Source organism: Magnolia sinica, chromosome 2, assembly GCF_029962835.1.
Source record: "Magnolia sinica isolate HGM2019 chromosome 2, MsV1, whole genome shotgun sequence".
Lineage (NCBI taxonomy): Eukaryota > Viridiplantae > Streptophyta > Magnoliopsida > Magnoliales > Magnoliaceae > Magnolia > Magnolia sinica.
The window spans coordinates 113296875-113320444 of record NC_080574.1 but is presented as its reverse complement, the minus strand read 5'-3'; the positions used below and the strand labels follow the sequence as shown (position 1 = coordinate 113320444).

Below are 23570 nucleotides of genomic sequence, written 5' to 3'. Positions count from 1 at the left end.
CCTTTCTTCACAGTTGTTCCGATCGAACGTGGATTCCCTGTGCCCGGGAACAGAAAGTTTCTGTCGTCGGAGCTGTGGGGCCCACAGAGATTTCCATCAATAATCCACTCCGTCCATCAGTTTTTCAATACAACAATAGGATAGCTACCTAAAATTCAGGGATATCAAAAATCATGTGGGCCACATCAAATGAAAAGGTGGGAAAGGAAACATCCGCCGTTGATACCTTCCTGGAGCTTACCCTGATGTTCAGATGCTATCCAAACCCTTCATAGGGTTATTACTACTTAGATAAGCTGTATGCATAAATATCATCCGGACACAAAACTTATGTGGCTCCCACGTAGTTTCCAACGGTGGTCATTCAATTCCTGCTGTTTCCTGTGGTGTGGCTCACGTGAGTTTTAGATCTGCCTGATTTTTATTATCTTATCCTTTTTTGTCCGGTTTTGGACAGATTGGACTTGTGACGAGAGTATCTATGGACCCCACTCAGCTGCCGACTACAGGAACTTCCTGTGTCCGGGGCACAGGCAATCTCTTGTCCGTATCGGTTTGCACACCTGACACCACTCCCCCACGTGTGCGTGGGGTGGCTAAGACAATACACACGTGGAGCACTGCAGATGCACATGCCAATACATCACACGTGTAAGAGATCCGAGCTTTCCGTTATGTTGGCTTATAGATCAAACAGTTTCGCTCCTGGGGTGGGCCACCTTTTGATCAGTCGCGGTCAGCTAGTCCGTTACTGGTTGGAATATCTACGTGGACCTACCGTAGATAGGTCATCATCTTGGTAGACGAATCCGACCGCTGGCAATCTTTCATCTCAACTGTCTACTAGATTTCTAGTAGACATGCAAGACTCCTTAGTTCCTGAGTATCAAACATCGCATTCAGCCGGAGTACCCAAGACCCTCTATTGGGAACCCGGATTGCGTACTGAGTAAACTTTGCCGGACTCAACCTGATGTACGTGTCTTATCCACGCCGTCCATCTGTTTTCCAGATCATTTTAGAGCATAAGCCCAAAATTCAAGCATATCCAAATCTCAAGTGGACCACACCACAGAAAACAGTGGGAACTGAACGCCTACTGTTGAAAACTTCTTGAGAGTTACAGAAGTTTTGGATGAAGTTGATATTTCTGTTTTCCCTTTATCCATGTCTGTGTGGCTTAATTAACAGGTTGGATGACAAATAAACATCACTGTGGGCCCTAGGAAGATTTCAACGGTGCACGTTATTATCCCCACTGTTTTCTGTGGTGTGGTCCACTTGAGCTTTGGCTATCTTCAATTTTTGGCCCATGCCTTACTAATGATATGAAAAAACGGATGTACGGTGTGGATAATCACATACATCACGGTGGGCCCCACAGAGTTTACTCAGTACGCACCTCTCTTGCACTTTCTTGAATTGCCGACATTTTTGCTTGTGGCAAACTATAACATGGATGGATCACAAAGACCGCAAATGGGAGATGACCGTTGAAATACCTACTTTCTAAACATTTTTTTTTAAAAAAAAACAGAAAAAGTAGAGAAGATTTTGGCGGGACCAGAGAAGATAATAAAAGGAAGAACGGTATTCTAGAAGTAGAAAGCATAGGACAAATCGCTGTGAGGAGACGGTGGTAGATTCCACGCCTTTCCCGCTGTTTTTTGTCGACTTCAAATAGCATCTTTGGAAGCAGTCCAACTGCCTCAAACCAATATTTAAATTAAAAAAATAAAAATAAAATAAAGTAGGAAGACAACCTAGGACCCAATGCCCAAAAATTCTCGTATTCTCTCAAATGCCAATGGGAAAGAGGACAAACACAATACCCCAGCTTGTTTTTGGTTTTTCTCTCAAATCATGACACCACCTAATATCCATCCCTGCATTCCCACTCCCCTCCCACTTTATATTCCAACCCAAACCATCTCTTTTCTTCCCTACCAACTCTCTCTCTCTCTCTCTCTCTCTCTCTCTCTCTCTCTCTCTCTCTAAAAATGCAAGATGCTGAAGAGGAGCTCTTGAATCTTCACCTATCCATAGCCACTTATGCCGGCAAGGACCGCAAGAGGAAGAGAATCCAAGACTTAAACTGTTGTAACCAGTTCAATGGCTATGACGGGAAGGTGCTTGGCTTTCTCCGAACGAGGGACCACATGTTGAAACTAGATCCGAAGCGAGACGGGGTGGAAGATGGAAAGGGCCTCCATTTGATCCATTTGTTGCTCGTATCTGCTACCTCAGTTGACGAGAACAAGATCGCTGCGGCTTCAGAAAACCTGACCGAGTTGTACAAGAATGTCTCCGTGAACGGCGATTCAATCCAGCGGGTCGCCGCTTATTTTGCCGACGGTCTGGCTGCAAGGCTCCTCACAAGGAGATCTCCCTTCTATGAAATGATCATGAAGGACCCCACTCCCGAAGAAGAGTTCTCAGCCTTCACCGAGCTCTACCGTGCGTCACCTTACTACCAATTCGCACATTTCACTGCTAATCAGGCCATTATTGAGGCATTTGAAGATGAGGAAGATCACAATAACCGAAGCCTGCATGTAATAGACTTCGATATCTCATATGGGTTCCAATGGCCTTCTCTAATTCAATCTCTTTCGGACAAGGCATTAAGTAGCAACGTCCATATCTCTCTCCGCATTACCGGATTCGGTAGAAGCTCTGAAGAACTAGTCGAAACCGAGACAAGATTAATGAATTTTGCAAAGGGTTGCCACAATTTGGATTTCGAATTTGAAGGCTTGTTAAGAGGATCCAAATCCATTAGCATTAGTATCAAGAACAATGCAACTGTTGCAGTGAATCTGGTTTTCTATCTACATACATTGGGAAGTTCTTTGCAGATTATTGATGCATTGAAGGCGGTTTATTTACTGAATCCTTCTATCGTAATCTTGGTAGAACAAGAAGGTAGCCGAACCCCACGAAGCTTCCTATCGAGATTCATGGAATCTTTGCACTATTTTGCAGCCATGTTCGATTCGTTGGACGATTGCCTTCCATCAGAGAGTGCAGTAAGGCTGAGCATCGAAAAGAACCATCTTGGGAAAGAGATCAAGGGCATGATAAACTGCGAGGTGGGACACGAGAATTATCAGAGGTATGAGAGATTGGAAGCATGGAAGGAAAGAATGGAGAGTGTTGGTTTTAGAGGAGTTAAGCTGAGTTCGAGGTCGGTGAGCCAGGCAAAGCTTCTTTTGAAGATCAGGAGCCATTGCTCTCCTGTGGAGGTTGATGGAAGGGTTGGAGGATTTAAGGTTTTTGAGAGAGATGGAGGTAGGGCCATCTCTCTAGGATGGCAAGATAGGAATCTGATAACAGCCTCTGCATGGCATTGTATCTAAGGGGACATCTCGTATCTGATCTGGGACGTCCATCAGATGCAGTCCCCGAAAAAGGTCAGCACACTCACCTTGGAGCAATCATACACATCGAAATTACACGGTGTGGCCCGCCTGGCATGAACGGATAGGATTTTTGGGCTGAGGAACAATAATTGCGACTCGGGATGATGGAACTGCATGCACTGGCGCATTCCTCCTTTTCTCCATGCATGTGCCTATAATAACATTCATCATCAGCTCTGTATTGTCGATGGAGGTCTCAGCTCGAACTTGCACTCGACATCCCTTGGTTGGCTTTGATTCATGTCTTAAGTGCATGTTGGTGTTGATTGTAATTGTATTAAGACTAACACTTAGATTAGAGTATTTCCTTTATGTATTGTTACACTAATTTATAATAATCTGTGCCAAAACTTGTAATTTTGTATCAATTATCATCATGATTTCCCATTTTATGTGTTATGTATCTTTTTTTTGTACAAGGATGTTTGACTTGCTTAATGAATGGAAAAGAAAGATTTCCCATTTTATGTGTTGTGTATCTTTCTTTGTACAAGGATGTTTGATTTTCTTAATGAATGGAAGAGAAAGAGTATTGTTGAGAGAGAGAGAGAGAGAGAGAGAGAGAGAGAGAGAGAGAGAGAGAGAGAGAGAGAGAGAGAGAGAGAGAGAGAGAGAGAGAGTTTTCTCAGCTCTCAGCGTGATCGCCAAGTTAAATTCTAAAAGATTTTGTGATGTTTAGTTGGACGAGGTGTAGGTGGAGTTTTCTCAGCATGATCGCCAAGTTAAATTCTAAAATGATTTTGTGATGTTTAGTTGGACGGGGTGTAGGTCTCGAATTTGGCAACGCTGAACATGTGTGAGGGTTGTGGGCATGCCAGAATGATTGGGTTCGATTCAAATAGTGGTCATCGATAGAGCTAGGCATCGACTCGAGTCGGATCGAGTTAGGGCTGACTCGACTTGATCTGGTTTTGAAATATGCCTGACCCAAACTCGACCCGACTTCAGTACTGAGTCCAGCATGCCTGACTCGTTCCGAGGTTGGCATGCCTTGGACTGATCCGAATCGAGTCTGAATTGGTCAAAAGTACCAGGTCGAGACGAGTTGGTATCGAGTCGGATTGAGAGATGAGGGAGGGATGAAGGGAGGGAGTGGTGAGGGGAGAGAGAGGAGGAGGAGGGTAGTGCTGGTGGTGGGTGGCTGCTGGACTTAAAAGAGGAAGATGAGGGAGGAAGAGAGGAAGAGGAGGAGGATGAGGGAGGGAGGGAGAGAGTTTGGGTTCGAATCGGGATTAGATGTGGTAGGTAGGGTTAGAGATACTTAGAAATTAGGGTTATATATATATATATATATATATATATATATATATATATATATATATATATATATATATATATATATATATATATATATATATATATAAACCGAATCCGAGTCGAGTCGGGTTTTGTATCGAGTTTCGAGTTGAGTTACTGGGTAACTTAGACTCGACTCAGTTTGAGTTCGGATTGGGCAAAGCCTACTCAGTTCGGACTGACTCACCCATTCAGTTTAGGTTGAGTCGAATCTGAACGAGTCGAACGAGTCGAGTCATCCCATGCCTAGTTCTAGCCACCGACCCTTGGCATCGAAATAGAGTGAAGTTCGGTCATAAGCTTAATCGTTCATCTATTCAGCCAATTGTCGTATGCTCGTTACTCGGGTGATTGGCAGAGGTTAGGGCTCTTCCTCCAAATGAGCTATATTTTACATTGAACCTTCAAGGACTTTCGAAGGTGTAACGGCTATCTGCTCAAAATGGAAAAGATTAAAGAGAGATGGATTCAAGAAAAAGGCTTGTGTCTTACCATTATGACGGGATCGCCAACCTAGCTGAGAACAGCAAGGTGCTTCCGAGAGAAACCTGGTGATTAGTGAGGCAAAGACAATACCGGGAATTACATGTAAGGTCGGCCTTATGCATGAGTGTAGGCGGATGGATTCTTAAGCTAATGTTTTTTTAGATTTGGCACGCAGGCATAGATGGAGTAGAATTATAACTAATGACTATGGCCTAAAGCCAGTCCGCCATATATGTAGAGATGGACTTAGACTAGATCTATACTAAGGGTCTGCTACTACTAAGCAGTGGAGAACTAAACCTAGATCCATAGTGCTGCACTGTATTTGTAGTTGAGTTTTCATGTTCGGAGGAGATCCTTTTCTCTAGATTTGCTTCTTCTATTTATAGTTTTTTTAGTGAGAGATGGAAGAACAAATGCCAGTCCACATGGTGCCTTCGCATGCAACCAGCTGGAAAAAGAGCAATTACATTTCATTAATCATAACCTTATCTTTGTTGTATGCTTAGAACGTGTTCTAGGGATGACATGACTGGAACAACTACTCGCCTTTATCCAGAGAAAAAAAATGCCGAAAACACCCTTGGAAAGATGAGCCGATCCCCGAATCCCTAAGCATGCATCTCAAATATCTTCTGTGCCACGTGACTAAATCTACATTGTTTATCTGATTCGTATAGATTTTGGTATAAACACTACCCCCTCACATTTTTTGTTATTCGACAAAGAATGGTTGGAAATGTGGTCATGCACTAATGAGCTGGCCACGTGCCAAACTCTGATCTGCTTCTTAAATGTTAAACGGTGTCACTATCCTTTTATTCTTTTTGTCATAAATCTCCATGTGTCATATAAAAACATTTTTGTATGTCTGAAACATCTTTTGTCCCAAAATTTTTCTTCCCTATACATTTATGTTTCATCTTTCTTTCTCCAAAAATCCTAAATTTCTTCTTCACTGCTTGCTACTGGCTCCGAAGAAATCAAAGCTTTTTGAGATTCTGTAATCTCTTCTTTTGTTACTTTGTTAGAACTGCTTTTCCCTCTTGCTTCTGCGGATGTAATCTTCTCTTCTGATTATGATTCTACCTTATATCATAGTCCAACTTTTAATCCCATTTCTTCTCCCGATCTTTCTAAAATTCCCAATTTCTTCCTGACCGATAAGGGAGAATAATTTTTTATTTTCCATGAGTCTTTTAATTAGAAGTATTGAGAGACGGATAAAATTCCCTAATTATGCTCGAAACCTCTTGATGATTGGGTTGATTGGTACAAACGTGTCAAAAAATAAGTTTCTCATTTAATGGACCGAGATTGGCATTGCTGAATGCATTCATCTGTCAATCTACGAGATTAAACTTGATCCGCTCTTCTATCTCATCAATCTCTTCCACGGGTTGACTGCTACTACTCGCACCCCTCCCCCTCTCCTCATTTTCCTTTGAGTGGAAGAAGAAGTACATTCTCCAGATGTCAATCTGTATATGGCATCTTAAAGTTGTGCACATGTCAAGTCCGTGCCAGCATATATCGAATCATCCGTTTGTATGAGCCAATCGTTATCTGCATGTAGCTCATATAAGTAGATAGGGTCAAAGAAAGTAGGCTTTTCTTTCCTAATATAGAATCGTTCTTACAATTTCTGATTTTATTGGAAGAAGACCAAGTTTTTTAGTTTCTTTTGCTTAACATGGTTCCTTTTCCTGGTGTAAATTTGCATGAAAGAAAGTGCATTTAACATTATCTATTTAGCTAATTAGCTTACACTTATAAGTTGAAATTACAATTATCAAACTGTAAGTCTGTAACATACTAACATATTAACATTTTCATTCCAAACTTACCGCCTCAAACGTGCTCTAGTTGCGCTCGTAACTACTAACAGAACAAATGAGTCTAAGAATTCGCATGGCCAGCTTCTTTAGACCTGAATTGTAACACCCCAATTCTCGAAACCCGAGTACACTACTCGTTTTCCAAAAGCCTGATTGTTAACCTTTAACTATTCCTCAAATTTCATATATATATATTTTTCTTTTCTTTTTATCAGAGTTAGTAAACTAGCGGAATGCAAATCAAGTCATGAATGGAGTATCGCGAGATCCTCTGACTCCTCCTAATCCACATGAACACCAGTATGTACATCATCTATGTCTCCTGCACATTGCATACTGTTCGATAGCGTTAATGGCTATCCAGTGAGGTATAACCCCCAAGATTTATCGCAGCATCAAGATAATTAAGCATAGTTATCAGAGACAGTATATAATAAATATTACACAATGATTATCATGGGAATCAGATAAGGTTCATCAGATACGCATTCATTAATGAATCACACAAGATAATCTTGTTTAAATGCATGGATGCATGCACATGCTCATAGACCTGGGGATACACATCCAACTGGTAAAAAGTCACCCAAGGTGAACTAGCCATCCAGAAAAGTACTCAAAGGTACGTCTAAGGATAATCAGCCACCCGGAAAAGACTATATAGACCGCCCGTGGTAGATTAAATACCTGAAAAAGGCCACGTAGACCACCCGCGGTATATGAACTACCTGGAAAAGCCAATGTAGACCACCCGTGGTAGATGAACTACCTGGAAAAGGCCATGTAGACCGCCCGCGGTAGATGAACTACTGGAAAAGGGCATGTAGACCGCCCGCGGTAGATGAACTACCTGAAAAAGGCCTTATGCCATGAAAATGCATGATTAACCCAACCATTATTAACCCAATTTCAAATAATCAATTTAGGAAGCTTAAAGGTCACTATGGGGGGTTTGTTACCTAGCATAGGTCGACCGCTTAGGCATAGTGTCCCATTCTACCATCCCTGGCTCATGAGATTAATAAATGAGGTGTTTAAAGGTAACCTACTCAACTAGTGGCCAATTATAGTTTTACAAGTGAGACTTATCATCAAAGGATTATTTAATAATAATTCATTAAAGCCACAAGGGCAAATAGCCAATCAAAGCCATAAAGGGCAAATGGCCTATTAAGGCTGAAAAAAGGGTAATTAACCAATTAGAGCCACTAGGGCAAATACAAACCACAAAGGCAAATAACAAAAGCCACTTAGGCAATAAATGGTCCATAAGATGATAAGTCCACCATAATTTTATTCAATTCATTACACAAATGACCACTAATTCGAGGACCTTTAAATACGCCATAAAGTAATCGCAAATGGTAAAATATGTCACGTACAACGTCACTAACATTTACACATATAAAGTGCACATCTTAAATCAGATTAGAGATACTAGAGATTCATAGCATGTTAAATTACTTGAATTTAAATCTAAACATGTTGCATTTATAAAAGATTACTTAAATGGAACTTACATTAATCATTATTTTCATATTGCACTATATTAAGTAATCAACAAATTAATTAAACTAAGCTAACTATTATGATGAAGGAAAAGCTTGAAGGGTGATCCTCACCTTCAAGAGTCGGTTCGTCTTCCAGTAACGCTAGAGATAGTTGTACACACCCTAGGATCAAGATCTAACAAAATTAGAATGCTTTAAGTGGTTAGATTACAACGTAATGAAATTTATATGGTTAGGATTAAAGTTTAATGTTTAGAACATGTAACTTTTAGGGCTTTATCCAACCATTTAAATCTAAGTATAGGTCTTAGAACTTGAACTCTAACTTTTTGCGTAAGGAATAAAATAATATTACTAATGATAATTTGTGAATTAGTATTATTTCTTCCCAACAATATTTAATATGATTTTCATAAAAACGAGAGTTTAGTAAATGCTAAATGATAAAATAATTATTAATAATAATCTAATAAGAACTAATATTAATATTTATACCAATCTAAAATGGAAATGACAATATTATCTAATAATGATAATGATTATAATTATAATAGCTAAAAATAATGAACCTAGCCATACTAATTATTCTAATGATAATAACCAAAATTATAACAAAAGGTAAACCTCGAAGTACCTTGTGTCGAAACTCGACCTAATAACGTCTGAAATCGACCAATCAGTGACTTAAAGACCTAACTTGGTTTTGAACTGAGTCAGCTCAGTGACTCGCCTCACTTCCCCTTCTTCTCTCTTTCTTACTCTCCATCATCATCTTCTTCTCTTTTCTTTCTTCTTCTCCATTCAATTCACATCCATCCAATTTACGGGTCTCAACAGAACTCAACTCGGTGGAATACAGTGAGTTAACTCAGCTGTAGTGTGGAGTGCCTTAAACAACTCAGTTTCGAACCCAATTCGATTCTCGATTTTTTTTTTTAAGAAAGAGCACTATTTTGCATTAACCAGAAGCCAGAGAAATTACAAGCACTGAACTTCGGGTGACCAGCAAGCCACAAAAAACCAAGGCTCAACTACCTATCATAAAGAAGATATACAAGGAGAAAACTCCAAAAAAAAGAAACAACCCCAAAAGACTAGCCCAGAGGCCAATTCCGAATCGCCCCAAGCCCTGCTCTATCGAGGAAAATGAGGACTCTAACCACCCGAGGGAGGTCAGACGTGGAGGACAAGAAGGCAGAGTCTTGCTTGGTCGAGCCCTGCTCTATCGAGGCAAATGAGGCCCCTAACCACTCGATTCTCAGTTGAGTTTCTCTGCAACTTATTGAAGACGCACCATCAATGGAGCATTTTTTTTAATAACAATATTTCCATTAACGAGAAATCAACAGATTTACAGGAAACGAGCTTCAGGAGGGAACCCAAAAAAAGCTAGACCTCTCTTATCATATACCCTACACATCAACAAGAAAAACAACCAAGACAGGACCGGGGTCCACTAAAAAGGAGCAGATCTGAGGGTCCCCAATTTGGACCTGTCTAGAACGAGCATCCCTCGCAGATGCCATGGAAGAGAGTGAGGATGCTCGTGAACCAAGTCCACTTGGTGCTCACTACCCATCCGCGCCAAAGCATCCGCAGGCCCGTTCCCCTCTCTGAATGTATGGGAAAAGGAAATGGAACACTCCTTGAGAAGGGCAGGAATCTGGACAACCCAAGGACTCATTGTCCACGGGATACGGGATTTTCTAAGAATGACGCTAAGAGCAAACTCGGAGTCCGATTCAACAATGATATCCTTAAGACCCCTCAACAGACAAAAATAGATGCTATCATGTATTGCCCTCACTTCTGCAATATTATTGGAGCACACCCCATAGCCTGAGGAGAAGGAAAAAATCATATGGCCAGTGTCCCCATGACAGACACCCTCGCCTCCTGACAGGCCCGGATTCCCTCTAGAAGAACCATTGACGTTAAGCTTGACTCACATGGCTACTGGCTTGTTCCATCTGATTATATGACACCTCATCGGTCTATCCTTGGGCGAGGAAATGCCCAAGAACCTTCTGCCCCTGCTCGAGTTCTAGTTAATCACTGCATCCTTTTGAAGGATAAGGTTTGCCCACCATTTAATCCGAGCAATGGAGGACGCGACCCTCATCTTGCGACCCTCGAATTTAGCTTCATTCCTAGCACGCCATAATTCCCAGTAAATGAGAACAGGAAGAAGGTACCTGATAACAACTGGGGCACTGTCCGTAGTCTCCGCAAGACGCCACTGCAGCCATCTCCCTAGGACGTGTTGATCTTGCATGATTGGGATCGCACAGTAGCCACCAAAATGGGACCATATGGCAGCCGCGTGCTGACCGTGTAGGAACACATGATCAATAGTCTCAGTGTGCGGCGAAGTTTGTTGAACATCACCCGAGTAGCAGTTGCAAATGGACGCCAGAGCAACTCCTCTGGTCTGCACCTAAGCTTCCACTGCAATTGCCCCATTCAGTAGCCTCCAGCAGAAAATTGACATTTTTGGGGGCAGGTTTTTGATCCACAGCCACTTGCTCCAGCTAATGGTCGGAGAAATAACCTGACTCACCTTCCAAGACGAAGAAATGGTGAAAACGCCTGACGGGTCAAAAGGCCAAAAATGTACATCATCTGCATCTTCATTGATCGCGAAACCTTTATTAAAAATGTAAGAGAGTACATGGTTGGGTAGGAAAGAGAGAACTGACGACGGAGGGAGAGGGCCTGCCGTGCCCAAGAAGTCTCTAAGCTTAAATCCCTTAGCTCCGTGGGAATAGGATCGGGAATGAGGCATCGAATAGGACCTAATCTAGTCCAATTTTCCTCCCATAGATTTATACCCCCTTGCCTCACCTTCCATTGAACACAGTTGGCAATAAAGGGGAAAAATTGCCTGATTTTAGCTCGCAACGGGAAAACTGATGCAGAAACACTAAATGGGGAGCCTTCCCTTAGATCCCTATGGTACTTGGCCCGCATAAGAGAGGCCCAGGGACTGACACTCTGCCCACACTTCACTTCCCATGCCATCTTCATCCTGAGAGCGCCCAGAACTTCTTTTAGATGCCTGATCCCAAGTCCCCCTTCTTTTAGGGGTCTAGCAAATTTTTTCCAAGCTACCCAATGCAGTTTATGTTTGCCATCTGACCACCCTCAGAAAAAATTTGCAAAAAGCCTTTCCAATCTTCTGATAACTTGACTTGGAACATGCATAGCTGACATGGTATGGATGGGGATAGACCCCAGAACATGCATGATAAGAGTCAGTCTACCCGATTGAGAAAGGAATTTAGACTTCCACCCACTAACGTGACACGTGATCTTGTCTATCACGAACTGGAAATGAGCTACCTTTGATCTACCTCGCTGAAGAGGCACTCCCAGATACTTCACTTCATCAGACGCCCTCGAAAAACCTAAAAGACGTTCAATGTTTCTGGCCCTCCCAGCTGGTAACCCCTTAAGGCTGAAAAAATAACTCTTCCTGCAGTTGATTTTTTGCCCCGAAGCTTCCTGGTACCTTTCTAGAAACCGTTTGGCTACCTCGAGCGAGCTGCGACTCCCATTAAGAAAGAGGAGAGTATCATCTGCAAAAAGAAGGTGGGAGAGGGTGGGGCAGCCACGTTTCTGCTTGAAGGGCTGAATTATATTAGCTTCCATTATGCTTTTCAGACCTGCTGAGAAGGCTTCTGAGGCGAGGATGAATAAAGAAGGAGAAAGAGGATCACCCTGACGAAGCCCTCTCAACGAATTGAAGAAACCTGCTTGCTCACTATTCACCAAAATAGAGAACCAGTTATTGGCCCAACACTGTTCCACCAAGGAAATCCACCTTTCACTAAAGCCGAACTTGGAGAGGGTTGATTTCAGGAAATTCCAATCCACACAATCATATGCTTTTTCCACATCCAGCTTGATAATAATGATATTTCCCCCGCGCACCTTTCTGTTAATATCTCTCATCAACTCTTGAGCCAACGCTATGTTACTAGAGATATCCCTGCCTTGAACGAAAGCCCTTGCTCCTTTGAAATCAGCTTTGGCAGGATTTTAGCTAACCTTGTGGCAATAACTTCAGCGAATATCTTGTAGATGACATTACAAAGGCTGATTGGTTTGAAATCCGAGAGGCGGAAGGGCTTTTGGGGATGAGACAGATCAGGGAGGCGGAGAAGGCTCTCCGCATCTCCCCACCCGCAAAGAAGGCAGCCACAGCTTTGTGAATGTCTACCCCCACCGTATCCCAACAATCCATGAAGAACGCCACTGAAAAACCATCCAGGCCAAGGGCCCCATCTCTCGAGGACGCAAAGGCCGACTCTTTAACTTCAGCGAAGGATGGAGCAGCAAGTAAGTTCAAATTGTCTTCCTCTATGACTAGGCAGGGGATGTGATGGGTGAACTCGAGGTGGGAAGAAGTGTCTTCCGCCGAGAAGAGCTCCTGAAAAAAGGACACCGCTACTACCTTGATTTCATCTTGCGAGGAGAGGACATTATCGGCGTTGTCCCGGATGGATAAAATGGTCGCTCGTCTAGCTCAGTCTCTTGCCGAAGCATGGAAGAAGCTAGTATTTCTGTCTCCCTCCGATAACCAAGAATTTCTCGCCTTTTGTTTCAAAAAGACCTCCTCCATCAGTTGGAGATGATCGATCCTTTGTCTGATAGCCACACTCTATTGAATGAGATCATCCTCAACCTCATTCTATAGCCGCGCATCAATGAGCTAAAGGTCTTCCTCCACCCTTTGGATTTAATGGAAAATATTTCAGAAAGTTTCTTCATTCCATACTTTCAGAAGCTTCTTGCACTTCTTCAACTTGAGTTGCACATTTATCATAGGCATAGGGGAGCATTCTCCCTCCCATGCCTTCTTGATCAGTTGCTGGAAAGGCTCATGCAGTGACCACATCCTTTGGAAGTGGAACGGCTTGACCTTAGGCTAGAAATTGCTAGGGAAAGAGAGCAACAAAGGGGCGTGGTTTGACTTATTCCTCTATAAATGCTGAACTTGGAAGGACGGAAAAATAGTCCCCCAACAGATGTTGAACAATACTCTATCCAGCCTGGCCTAAACGCGGGCTGCCCCCTCTCCGTTGTTGCACCATGTAAACCTGTTGCCTGAAAAGCCTGCGTCCTGCAAAGAGGAGCCTTGGACTACCTCTAAGAAATCAGTCGAACTATGCGAATCAGCCATCTGGGCCCCAGCTTTTCATTCACATTTAAGACCACGTTGAAATCTCCTCCAATTGCCCATGGCCCCCGAATCGAGCTAGCCAAATTTGTAATCTCGCTCCATAGAGATCTTCTCTGAAACCTATTGCAACTAGCATATACAATGGATATGTATGTCGGCTCCTGAACACCCTGCAACGTCAAACTAATCGAAAACATTTGATCTGATGAATTGACAACAGATACATTAAGGGAATGGTGGTGAAAAACCCAGACTTTACCCCCTGCGTCGAAGTTAGAAAGCGAGGAGTGAAACCCGAGCTTCAGCCCGATAGTGACTCTTCTATCTTCTCTCAGCATTGGCTCCAAAATGGCAATAAAGCAAGGATTGAACTTCTGGATAAGGTCCTTTAAAGATCTCAAGGTAGGCGAATTACTCACCCCACGAGCATTCCAAATGATGGCTCTATCCATCCGTAACGCATCCGGAGTTCACGGCCCTTCTCTTTAACCTCCTCAGTCTGCTAGTCCATATTCCTGCTTCAAAACACTTGCTAGATTTTACCGCAGCGGTTTTTCTGATTTTCTATTTTTGATTGGCAACTGGATGTAGGGATGGAGAACCTGTTGAATCTGCTGCTATTGAATTATTTTGTTGATGAGCATCCTTCTCACCCTTGTCCTTGATAGGGACTGAATTCTGATCAGGGTTAGCGGAGTATAGCTTCTGGAAGAATGGCGAGAGATCTACTACCAGCTGGGGATGCGCCTCATCATCACTGGACATCACGTCTTGCTGCATTGGATAGTCAGTAGCACCACTCACTAGCTGAGGTTTGAGCCAGGGAGGATCTAGCCATTTGCCAGGCTCCGGGTGCATTTTCAATGGAGCGGCTCCAACAGATCTGGATCTAATCTTAAGAGGGAGTTTAGAGCTGCTGGCCCCTGAGAGCTGAGGGAGGGTTGCTTCAATCTGCAGGTGATCCCCCAGCTGAACCTCAGCAGCTAAGCTGGGGACCTCCGTGGAAGGGAGAACAGATGCTAAACAGGACATGTCTGATCGGAACGCAATCCGTTGGACGAGAACGACCCGTAACTGAGTCAAACAGGTTCGAACTTAGCAAGTTACTGAGTCGACTCACCCGTCCCACCATTTCTCAAGCTTTTCTTCTTCTCCTACCTTTTCTCTTTTCTAGCTTCCTTCTCATTTCTCCCCTTGAAACCTTATGAATAGACCAGGGAAGACTCGGACTCGAACTGTGTCGTCTTGACTCAGTGCGGCACAACGTGTCGACGACAAGGTGGAAAACGGCGCTACTCTCTCGATTTTCTCTCATTCTCTTACTGGCTTTCCTTTTTCCCAGAAAGGGATGCCCTAAAAGACAGGCTTTAATAGGCTATGCTAACATGTTTCTAGATGTTTCTATTGCCACTAATATGCGAATTAGTTACAGGTTTAGTTGCATAAGCCGGCAAGATATGAGATGATTTTATTGTATTCTATTCGCAAGGCTGCGATCAGACTATTTGGATGTTCATTTGAGGCTATGAGCCACCAGATGGACAATTTAGATCGAGGAATGGGGCCCATTTCCTAAAGATGGGTGTCCACCGTTAAACGGAGAAGAGGATGGGGCTACTCATGGTGGATTTTGATCGGCCTCATCATTCTTCAAACCAATCACCATGAAAGGTGCAGATAGGTCATAGTGGCCTTGTGGGACCCATCTCTTGAATGACGGATGTGGTTTTTGGGTGGTTTGGGCTAATCCTATGGCTGTGAAGGAAAGCTTCCGACGGCGGCTGGAACCCTAATCGTTTCTTGGGAAGCTTCTAGGCTCTAGTTTAGGGCTTACCTGGATGCACGGGATTGGTTAGAGGAGCCACGTATGGTGAGGATGGGATTCCACTCTCCACGCTAATAGCTGAGTCGAAACAGAAAAGATTCTGTCCTAATCCTTTCCAACTAGGAAAACCCTATCTTGGAGGGTTGTGATTGTCCATGACAGCTGCACATGGCTTGCTAGCTCAACTAAGAGCAGAATTTCCTCTTTCGGAACACCTATTTGCACGCAACTTGCTTTGTGGTTGAGATTTTAAGTCCGTAGTGTATGGATATCATTGGAACTATCAGGGTTTGGTCGAAATTTTCTTCTGAACAAGATAAACGGCTTGGATTTCTTGAGTGATCACTTTTAGTGGACCATAGCCAACGTACACGGATGATGCCCATTCAAATCGGGTTCGGGCGGGAACGAAAGTAGAGAAAAATTTCTCTTTTTTAAGCAATGCTCGGGTCAACATTCGTTTGACCAGCTAGCTGGTTCAGTGTACTATGAGTGCATGTGCACGCTGGTATACACACAACTAAGGTGGGGTCCATTGTAATGCTTATGAGAAGTCCGCTCCATCCATTTGATACTATGGGTCCAATCAAGGCCCTTGGCCAACAGTCAGGCAGATCCAAGGCTCAATGGGCCATACATTTGCATTTTGGCCTTCTAATTGTGGATTCTTGTCGATTCTACGATTAGATCGCATTTGATTTGATCGTCAACGGTCATCAGGGTTTGTAGTTTAATTTTGAGTAGATTGGGTAACCCTACAACTTGATTAAATGGGCAGTTACGAGATTAAATGACTAGATCGATTCATAATTGATCCTCTAAGGTCTAGGGGTCCTTTAAACAATCTAGATGAATCTAATAACTGGTTTTAATGGTTAGAACCTTTATCGAATAATGTAAGCTCTAATTCTAATAACTAATCTCACACCCCTCGATTAATTGATAATTTGATGACCAGGTCTTGAAGTCCTACTATAAAATTATTCTAAAATCAATTCCTATTGGTTGTGAGTGTCCTAAATCTTAGCTAGGTGGGAAATGTAGCTTTGATTTATAATTAGATAGTCGGATGATTAGATTTATGGATAAATATTACTCTTAATGTATAAAGTGTAAGCGAACGAATAAAAAAGCTAAGTACTTTTGGTAACACCCAAGTTCTTGAATACGGGGTGTTACATGAATTCTTCTTGTTCAGGTCCATTTCATAGGCAGCTCACTAGTTAGCTGAGAAAAATAATTTAAGTTAGACTTTGTAAATTAGATTATATATATAAAGACATTTATACTACTTACTAGGAAATTTTATTGTTTAATGCCTGATGAAAATATCCCTTGAGAATATGCCCTCACTTTTTGTATAGAAGTCCAGTAGAGTTGAGATCTTGTCATGTTTTTCTCTATATGGAATCATTTTTTATAACATATCAATAAATTCAACCATATGTATAGTAAGTGCTTCTGACATATTAAAAGAAGCGAATAAATAGATTGGGTTAAGGATGTAAGTAGCCGAATATAATAGAGATGACATTTAGTTGCCCCATCTTTTATTTACAATATCTATAATGAGCTTGTAATTAAACTCTCTATAGTTAAAATAGTTCATGATCTTATTTCTCGCCATCTCCATCGCATCATATATGTAACCCCCATTGGAGGCTTCTTATCCCCGTCCACCAATCACAATATAGTGACTAAGGGCTTAGATGCTTTTAACGCCTTTACCACTTCAGTACAAAACTTTGGGAAAAGAATTTTTGTTGAACTTGTTTCCCTTCAGCCTTCTTTGACCAAGGCCCACTTGTAAAATTGGCCGATACTACAAAGCTTCTAGTTTCTAATATTTTTGCATTTAATATTTGTAGTGTTAAGAAGGGTGTAGTGAAACGGTTGACTGTTGAACGTAGTAAGTTACTCCTAATGTATTTTCTCATTTGACTAAGAAGAATGCCATTTTTGTACCTAAAGATCGTGATTCTTCTAACCGTTGCAATCACATTTAAAAATAACATACGTATATCTTCTAACATTAGATCAACACAATGGGGTGCATAAGGGCTCTAAAATAAACGGCATCTCTTCTCCATAAGAAGATGACTGATGGCTACATATGAGGCTGCATTGTCTACAATTACCTGGATAACGTATTCCTTACTTATTTTCTCAACTACACTATCTAGTAATTTAAATAAGTAATCTTCAATATGCGAATGACCCAATGCATCCATAGACTTGAAGAACATTTTCTTAGCAAGACAAATCATCAGAAAGTTAATAAGAGATCAACCAAATCTATCAGTTTATCCATCGGTCATGAGTAAACACCTATATATTTTTCCATGATTCTTTATATTCAGCTATGAATGATCGTGTATAATCAACTTCTACGTTGAGGCACATCTCCTTCATTTTATGATAGGGAGGCTTAAGCTCAGGTCTAAATCGAACTCTAGCCTTAACTATAACTTTAAAGCTTTTCGATTTAACTATATTAAAGGTAATGCCGGTTTGGTAAAACCACTTAGTAATATATTGAATAGTGGTTTTTTTATCTTTTTGTTTATACTAGTTTTTTAAAGTTCTTTAAACCGACCCTTTACATCGACCCCTTTAGTCGACCATATTCTTGGGGTGTGGTCTATACCATCTATCTATAAGCCCATGCTCTCGATCTCTTTTCAAAAATTGTTGGTGATTTAAACTGGCCCGTTGATGTAGGGGAAGTAGGACTAGCTTCATCAACTACGTTTATATCTTCGTACGTATCTTATTCCATATATTCCTCTTTATGTATGGTATTATTGCATCTCTTTCTTGATTATTTATTCATATACATTATGATCTCCCTTTGAATTTCTAGAGTAATTTTGTTGCATGCTTTTGCATTTGACCCTAGTAAATGTGTAAAGTGTTGCTTGTATCGCGTAATGCCACCGGAACCCACATACCAACATAACTCACATAATATGTGAATCTTATCCATAACATTACGATAGTGCCCATACTTTCAACTCGGGTCATTTGACTTGGGTTTAAAAGAGGGAGATTAGGAAGTAGATATGGAGTGTGGTGTGGGTGTGTGTTTATTCTTCTTATTATAACTTGTAAGTTGTAAACTAATAAAAATTAAAGTAAAGAGTCAAGGCTACAGAGATGGGAGAGGGAGGGAGAGAATGAGAACTAGAGATTAAAGAGGGGGGGGGGGGGGGTTACACACTTACACTAGTACTAGAAACGGAGAGGGCAAATAAAAGAAAAAGAGCGGGAGTTAGAGTTACACTTGTAGTAGAAGAGGATACACATACACTCAATTACACAAATTACACAATTTAAAATTCATAAATATATTCTTATTTTGACTCTTGAATGTTGTAGACTTGTAGTTGTAATCTTGTACTCTTGTTGCTCTTATAGAATGTAAATTCTTACCTTCTTTGAACTCTTACTTGATTCTTAAAAGTTGAATCTTATGAATCTTCTTGTAAGTTCTAAGTTGTAATTTGTAACAAACCAAAAATAAAAAATGTTTTGAGTCACTTGACTCTTGAATGTAAAGAAAGAGAAATTGAAAGAGATAGATAAATGTGGAGATTAGAGAATGATGAATGAATGTAGATTGTTAGAATAAAAATGAGAATCTAGAGAATGATTAAAGAGATATAACACTACCAAAAAAATGACCAAAGGCTACGGACTATTTTGGTTTTTGGCTACGGCTATAAACCGTAGCTCATTTGCTACGGATTAAAACCGTAGCTAAAACTGTCCAAACCGTAGCAAAAAGATAACTCCGCCAGATGTACGTACAACCTTGGATACGTCATAAGGGACTCCACGAGGCCCATTAAAATGTGTGTGTTCCATCTAATGCGTCTATCTATTTTTTAAGAATATTTTAGGCGTGAACCCAAAAAATGAAGTAGATCGAAAGCTCAAGTGGAACACACGGTAGGAAAGAGTGGAGATTAATCCATTGATCAATGGTGTGGTTCAATTAGACCTTTGATTTGCCTAGATGTTGGGTTCATTTCCTATAAAAAAATATTACAAAATTAATGGACGGAGTGGATATATCGATTACATCAATATGGATCCCACAAAGCCCTTGACAAGGCCATCCGTCCAGATCCCGTCAAATGTGAGCCGTGGAGGGCCTATTATGGATTGTTCAATTGCTACGGTTATTTTATCTTTTAGCTATAGTTAAAAATCGTAACAAGACCGTAGTAGGTAAAAAATGCGAAAAACCGCACTGCCTTTTGTCTTTTCCCCCTATCGTGAAATTCATTTCCCTCCACTCACTCACCCCTGTTCCCTCTCATGTCCGTCCCTTTCTCTCCTCTCTCTCCCTCTCTCTCTCAATCTCCCACACCCCTCTTCTCTATCTCTCTCAATCTCAATTTCACACCTCCCTTTTCTCTATCTCTCTCTCTCTCTCATATCCCATTTTCAAAGCCCTTGCAATCTTCTCTCTCTCTCTCTCTCTCTCTCTCTCTCTCTCTCTCTCTCTCGCTATCTCAACGGACGTGGAAAGGTGAGCGATTTCTCCTATTCTGTTTATTGATTTCCTTATGCATGTTTTGTGAATCTTCTCCGATTCTCGACCGAAGATCTCGATTATCAGTGAAGAAATCGAATCTTTCTGTTATGATTTTTGAATTTATCACCTCGTTTGTTGCATTTCCTACGTGTTTTGCTCTTGTTTATCCATTTAGGGTTTTGTTTATGTGGTTAAAACTGTTTGATAACATCTATTATATGAGCCCCCTCAATATCTCCTTAGTACGCCAAAATAAAATTTAAGCCGATCTAAACTCAGGTGGGCCACCATGTAAAAGCATGCCTAAAGCATCTCAAATCACGTGGTGTGGTCCACCTTAGTCTTGGAATGGACTAATCTTTGGTGTGTCCGTCTATCCTATTTGGGCGCATCTTCCGAATGGATTGGATGGCAGATATGAAACACGATGGCCCTACATATAATGTGGAAAGTTTTTAATGATGAGCAACCTCACCTCAACTGCCCCATATGGTTTGGCCCGCCGGAGCTTTGGGTTGACTTGATTTTTCGGCACCAAGGAAATTGCATGGTGGATGGATTGCAGCACGCAAATGGTATCTAGCATCAAAGAATGTTGCTGGAAGCTTTTTGCAGTTCTGATTTTTCTTTTTTGTTGGTTTGATATTCTTTAATATTGATATGTAAACTCCAAGAACTGCAGCATTTGTTGTTTGCTACAGAGGACTTGGATGATACTGTGGCAGGGTATGGTGGGTGATAATCATTCATGCAACCACCATGCACATGGTCCACATTTTGCTTTTTGTGGATTTGTTTCAACTCCGACTGTCCAAATTATGGTAGTGTTGTAATGGAGTGTATGCTGGATTGACTATAATTCTTCCATCATTGGGAATCAGCTGGCTAGCTAGAATGAGAAATTTCCAACTCACATAATTCAATGGGCATGTCTATTGATTGGACATTATGATTGTCAAGTCAGTGTGTTTTTGTAGCAATGACCCACCCCAATGGGTCCACACATTGGACTGACTGGAGTGAGTATGTGTCTGTATCTTCCAGGTGGATTCATGCACAATATGGTCCATCAAACTCTGCCCTTGGTATGATACAATTCTTCTTTTCTAACACATGCATGCATGAAATCACCACTGTTTATGAATAGCTACAGATATTCTTCTGATTGCATTATAATACAGAGTGCTCCGCCCTTCTGAAACAATTATGGATAATTCATGAAATTTTTTAGGAAAAAGGATTTTCCTGAGTAATTCACAAATTATCTGCCAGCTATGAATTATTCACAAATGAGTGCCAGGCTAACTTCATAAGGATCAAGGGACCTGAGCTACTGACTATGTGGTTTGGAGAGAGTGAGGCTAATGTGAGGGAGATATTTGCTAAAGCTCGCCAATCAGCTCTGTGCGTGCTTTTCTTTGACAAGCTTGATTCAATTGCAACCTAGGTAATCTATGCTCTGTACTTAACTCTTATTGTGATCCCTGATGTTCCACTCAGGGAATCAAAATTGTCTTGGAGAGTAACTCAGCTATCTATCAGATCCTAAATGTCACATTCCAGCATGGTCAGAATCCATGCATGTATGATTTATAAAGGATTTAACTCGGAATGGTGATGGCTGAAACTGAGTCGACTTGGATGAGTTGGCTTGGTGTCAGGAAGTGTTGATGCCATTGTTCTAGTTTGCAATCTCCACCCATAGCTGGGGCAACATATAAAACTTGTTTTTGTTAAGTTACTCAGTTTCTTCTCAATTGCCTTAGTATTTTTTACTTGCTGATTTCGATAAGATTGTCTGTTCAATGTGCACAGAGAGTTGGTGCAAACACATCTTCTAAGTCCCACCATCCAACAATTTGTGGGTGTGAATATTAGCATGCATTTCAAACTTGAGTATTGAGAATTCAAATTTCAAAGTGCCTATGGATTCCTGCCAGCTACCATTAAATGGTGGGAGTTGATGAATTGTTTGGTCCTTCTATATGATGGTTGGCTTTAATGTATATTTTTTAGTTGTGGCAGTGTAAATTTTTTAGTCCACAGAAATCTCATTGAGGGGCCAAAGCATTTGGATATGTTTGAAGTTGATTCACGCTTCCACTGCCGCCATTTCTAGGACTGATTGACGCCTCACCTACACTAGTACCTACATGGTTTGAAGCTCATATTGGATGAAGATGGTAATTTCATATCACAATCTTAAATAGTAATCTAAGAAAGAACCAGTTGGGGTGATCTCAGCAATGGAATTGGCCTGTTTCTCCATGTCAACTTGTACTATAGACTCAACATGTCAAATCTAAATGGAAGTTCTTGACCATCAAATCTGTCCTTTTCCCAGGCTTTTGTTTTATTTTTACACAATCATTTATGTATAGGCTATTGATCGAAGTCTATGGGCATGCTCCATCCACACCGAGATCCATCAAATCAAGTCTGGATTAGCACCTGCACTGCTTGTAGAGAATTGACCCAAGACAGTTTTCACACCCCAATGCACCATGGTGCCCATTGCTTCTGTTCTGCTCATGGTATGCTTTAACACAAAGAGCAGCACATTATTTTTAGGTTTTAATTTGATTATTATTTTTTATATATGTTCTTACTTTTATAGGATAATCTACTAGGAATACTGAGGTGATTGGACATGATGTAGAGAATGGTCATGAATGAAAATATATTTCCCTTTTATGGATTTTTGCAATTCAATTAATTAGTGCATCCAAATGCAGCCCAAATGTAACCAACATAAATTCATTAATTTGGTTCTTGTTTTCAATAGGTTTGCTGGTAATTTACTCAAGGGGCAGACAGTTGGAGTGATTGAAGCAGGTTATATTGGATGAAAGAATAAAATCTATTGTTTCTATGTTTATTTCCAATTTAGTTTATTCTTTGATGCACTTAATGATTTGTTAGTGATGGCCTTGATACATGAAATCTAGAAACTCCTGCATCAAAAACCAATGAGAACAGATGGATAAGAATGAAGTGCAGCCACAAGGTCCTTCCCAATGCTCCAAAGACAATGGCCACATCAAAAGAACAGGTGGTCTTCATCAATTCAACTTCTGTGATTCTCTTTTACTCAGAACTAGTCTTTATTTTTTTTTTCTTTTTGAAAAATTCCCGTAATTTTTTCATCTTGGTTTTTTTCTTTTAAGCTATAGATGCCTTTTTCTCATCTTTGTGGTGACTAGTCAATGGTAAAAAAAAAGAAGAAGTGAAAGTCTGGTCAAAGACTCCATGCGCAGAAGCTGTTTCTTGAGGGGATTGAATTTGTTTGTGTTTTTTGAGTATTGGTCCCTTTATTTGATGTTTTATAGGCCTTTGATGGAGTGGAATGTGGGAAAGATTGGATTTTTGAGGAGTTGGTTGAGACTTGAGAGTTTTCTGTTGGTGGAGGCTTTTGGCATTGAAAGTTGGGATTTTATTTTATTTTTTGGTCTGAATCTTTGTTT

The 23570-nt window shown here is 41.0% G+C and overlaps 1 protein-coding gene and 1 long non-coding RNA gene across 8 annotated transcripts; both read left to right on the top strand.

Annotated features, from left to right (window-relative positions):
* The first annotated feature begins 1590 nt into the window (after positions 1–1590).
* Positions 1591–3782, top strand: LOC131237411 (GRAS family protein RAM1-like). Its single transcript, XM_058235147.1, has one exon. The coding sequence runs from the start codon at positions 2001–2003 to the stop codon at positions 3357–3359; it is 1359 nt and encodes a 452-aa protein (XP_058091130.1). The 5' UTR covers positions 1591–2000; the 3' UTR covers positions 3360–3782.
* Positions 3783–20033: 16251 nt separating this feature from the next.
* On the top strand, positions 20034–23405 carry LOC131237410 (uncharacterized). 7 transcript variants are annotated; one of them, XR_009167225.1, is made up of 5 exons: positions 20407–22289; positions 22488–22640; positions 22724–22771; positions 22892–22941; positions 23055–23405. It is a non-coding gene; the product is annotated as an uncharacterized LOC131237410 (long non-coding RNA). The 7 variants fall into 7 exon arrangements; XR_009167223.1 differs by lacking the exon at positions 22724–22771 and adding an exon at positions 20034–20100 and having other exon boundaries at positions 21338–22289; positions 22892–23405; XR_009167224.1 differs by lacking the exon at positions 22724–22771 and adding an exon at positions 20066–20100 and having other exon boundaries at positions 21379–22289; positions 22892–23405.
* The last annotated feature ends 165 nt before the right edge of the window (positions 23406–23570 follow it).

Bases quoted from the DNA above. Each gene is read 5' to 3' on its own strand.
- LOC131237411 (XM_058235147.1), top strand. From the start codon at position 2,001: ATGCAAGATGCTGAAGAGGAGCTCTTGAATCTTCACCTATCCATAGCC.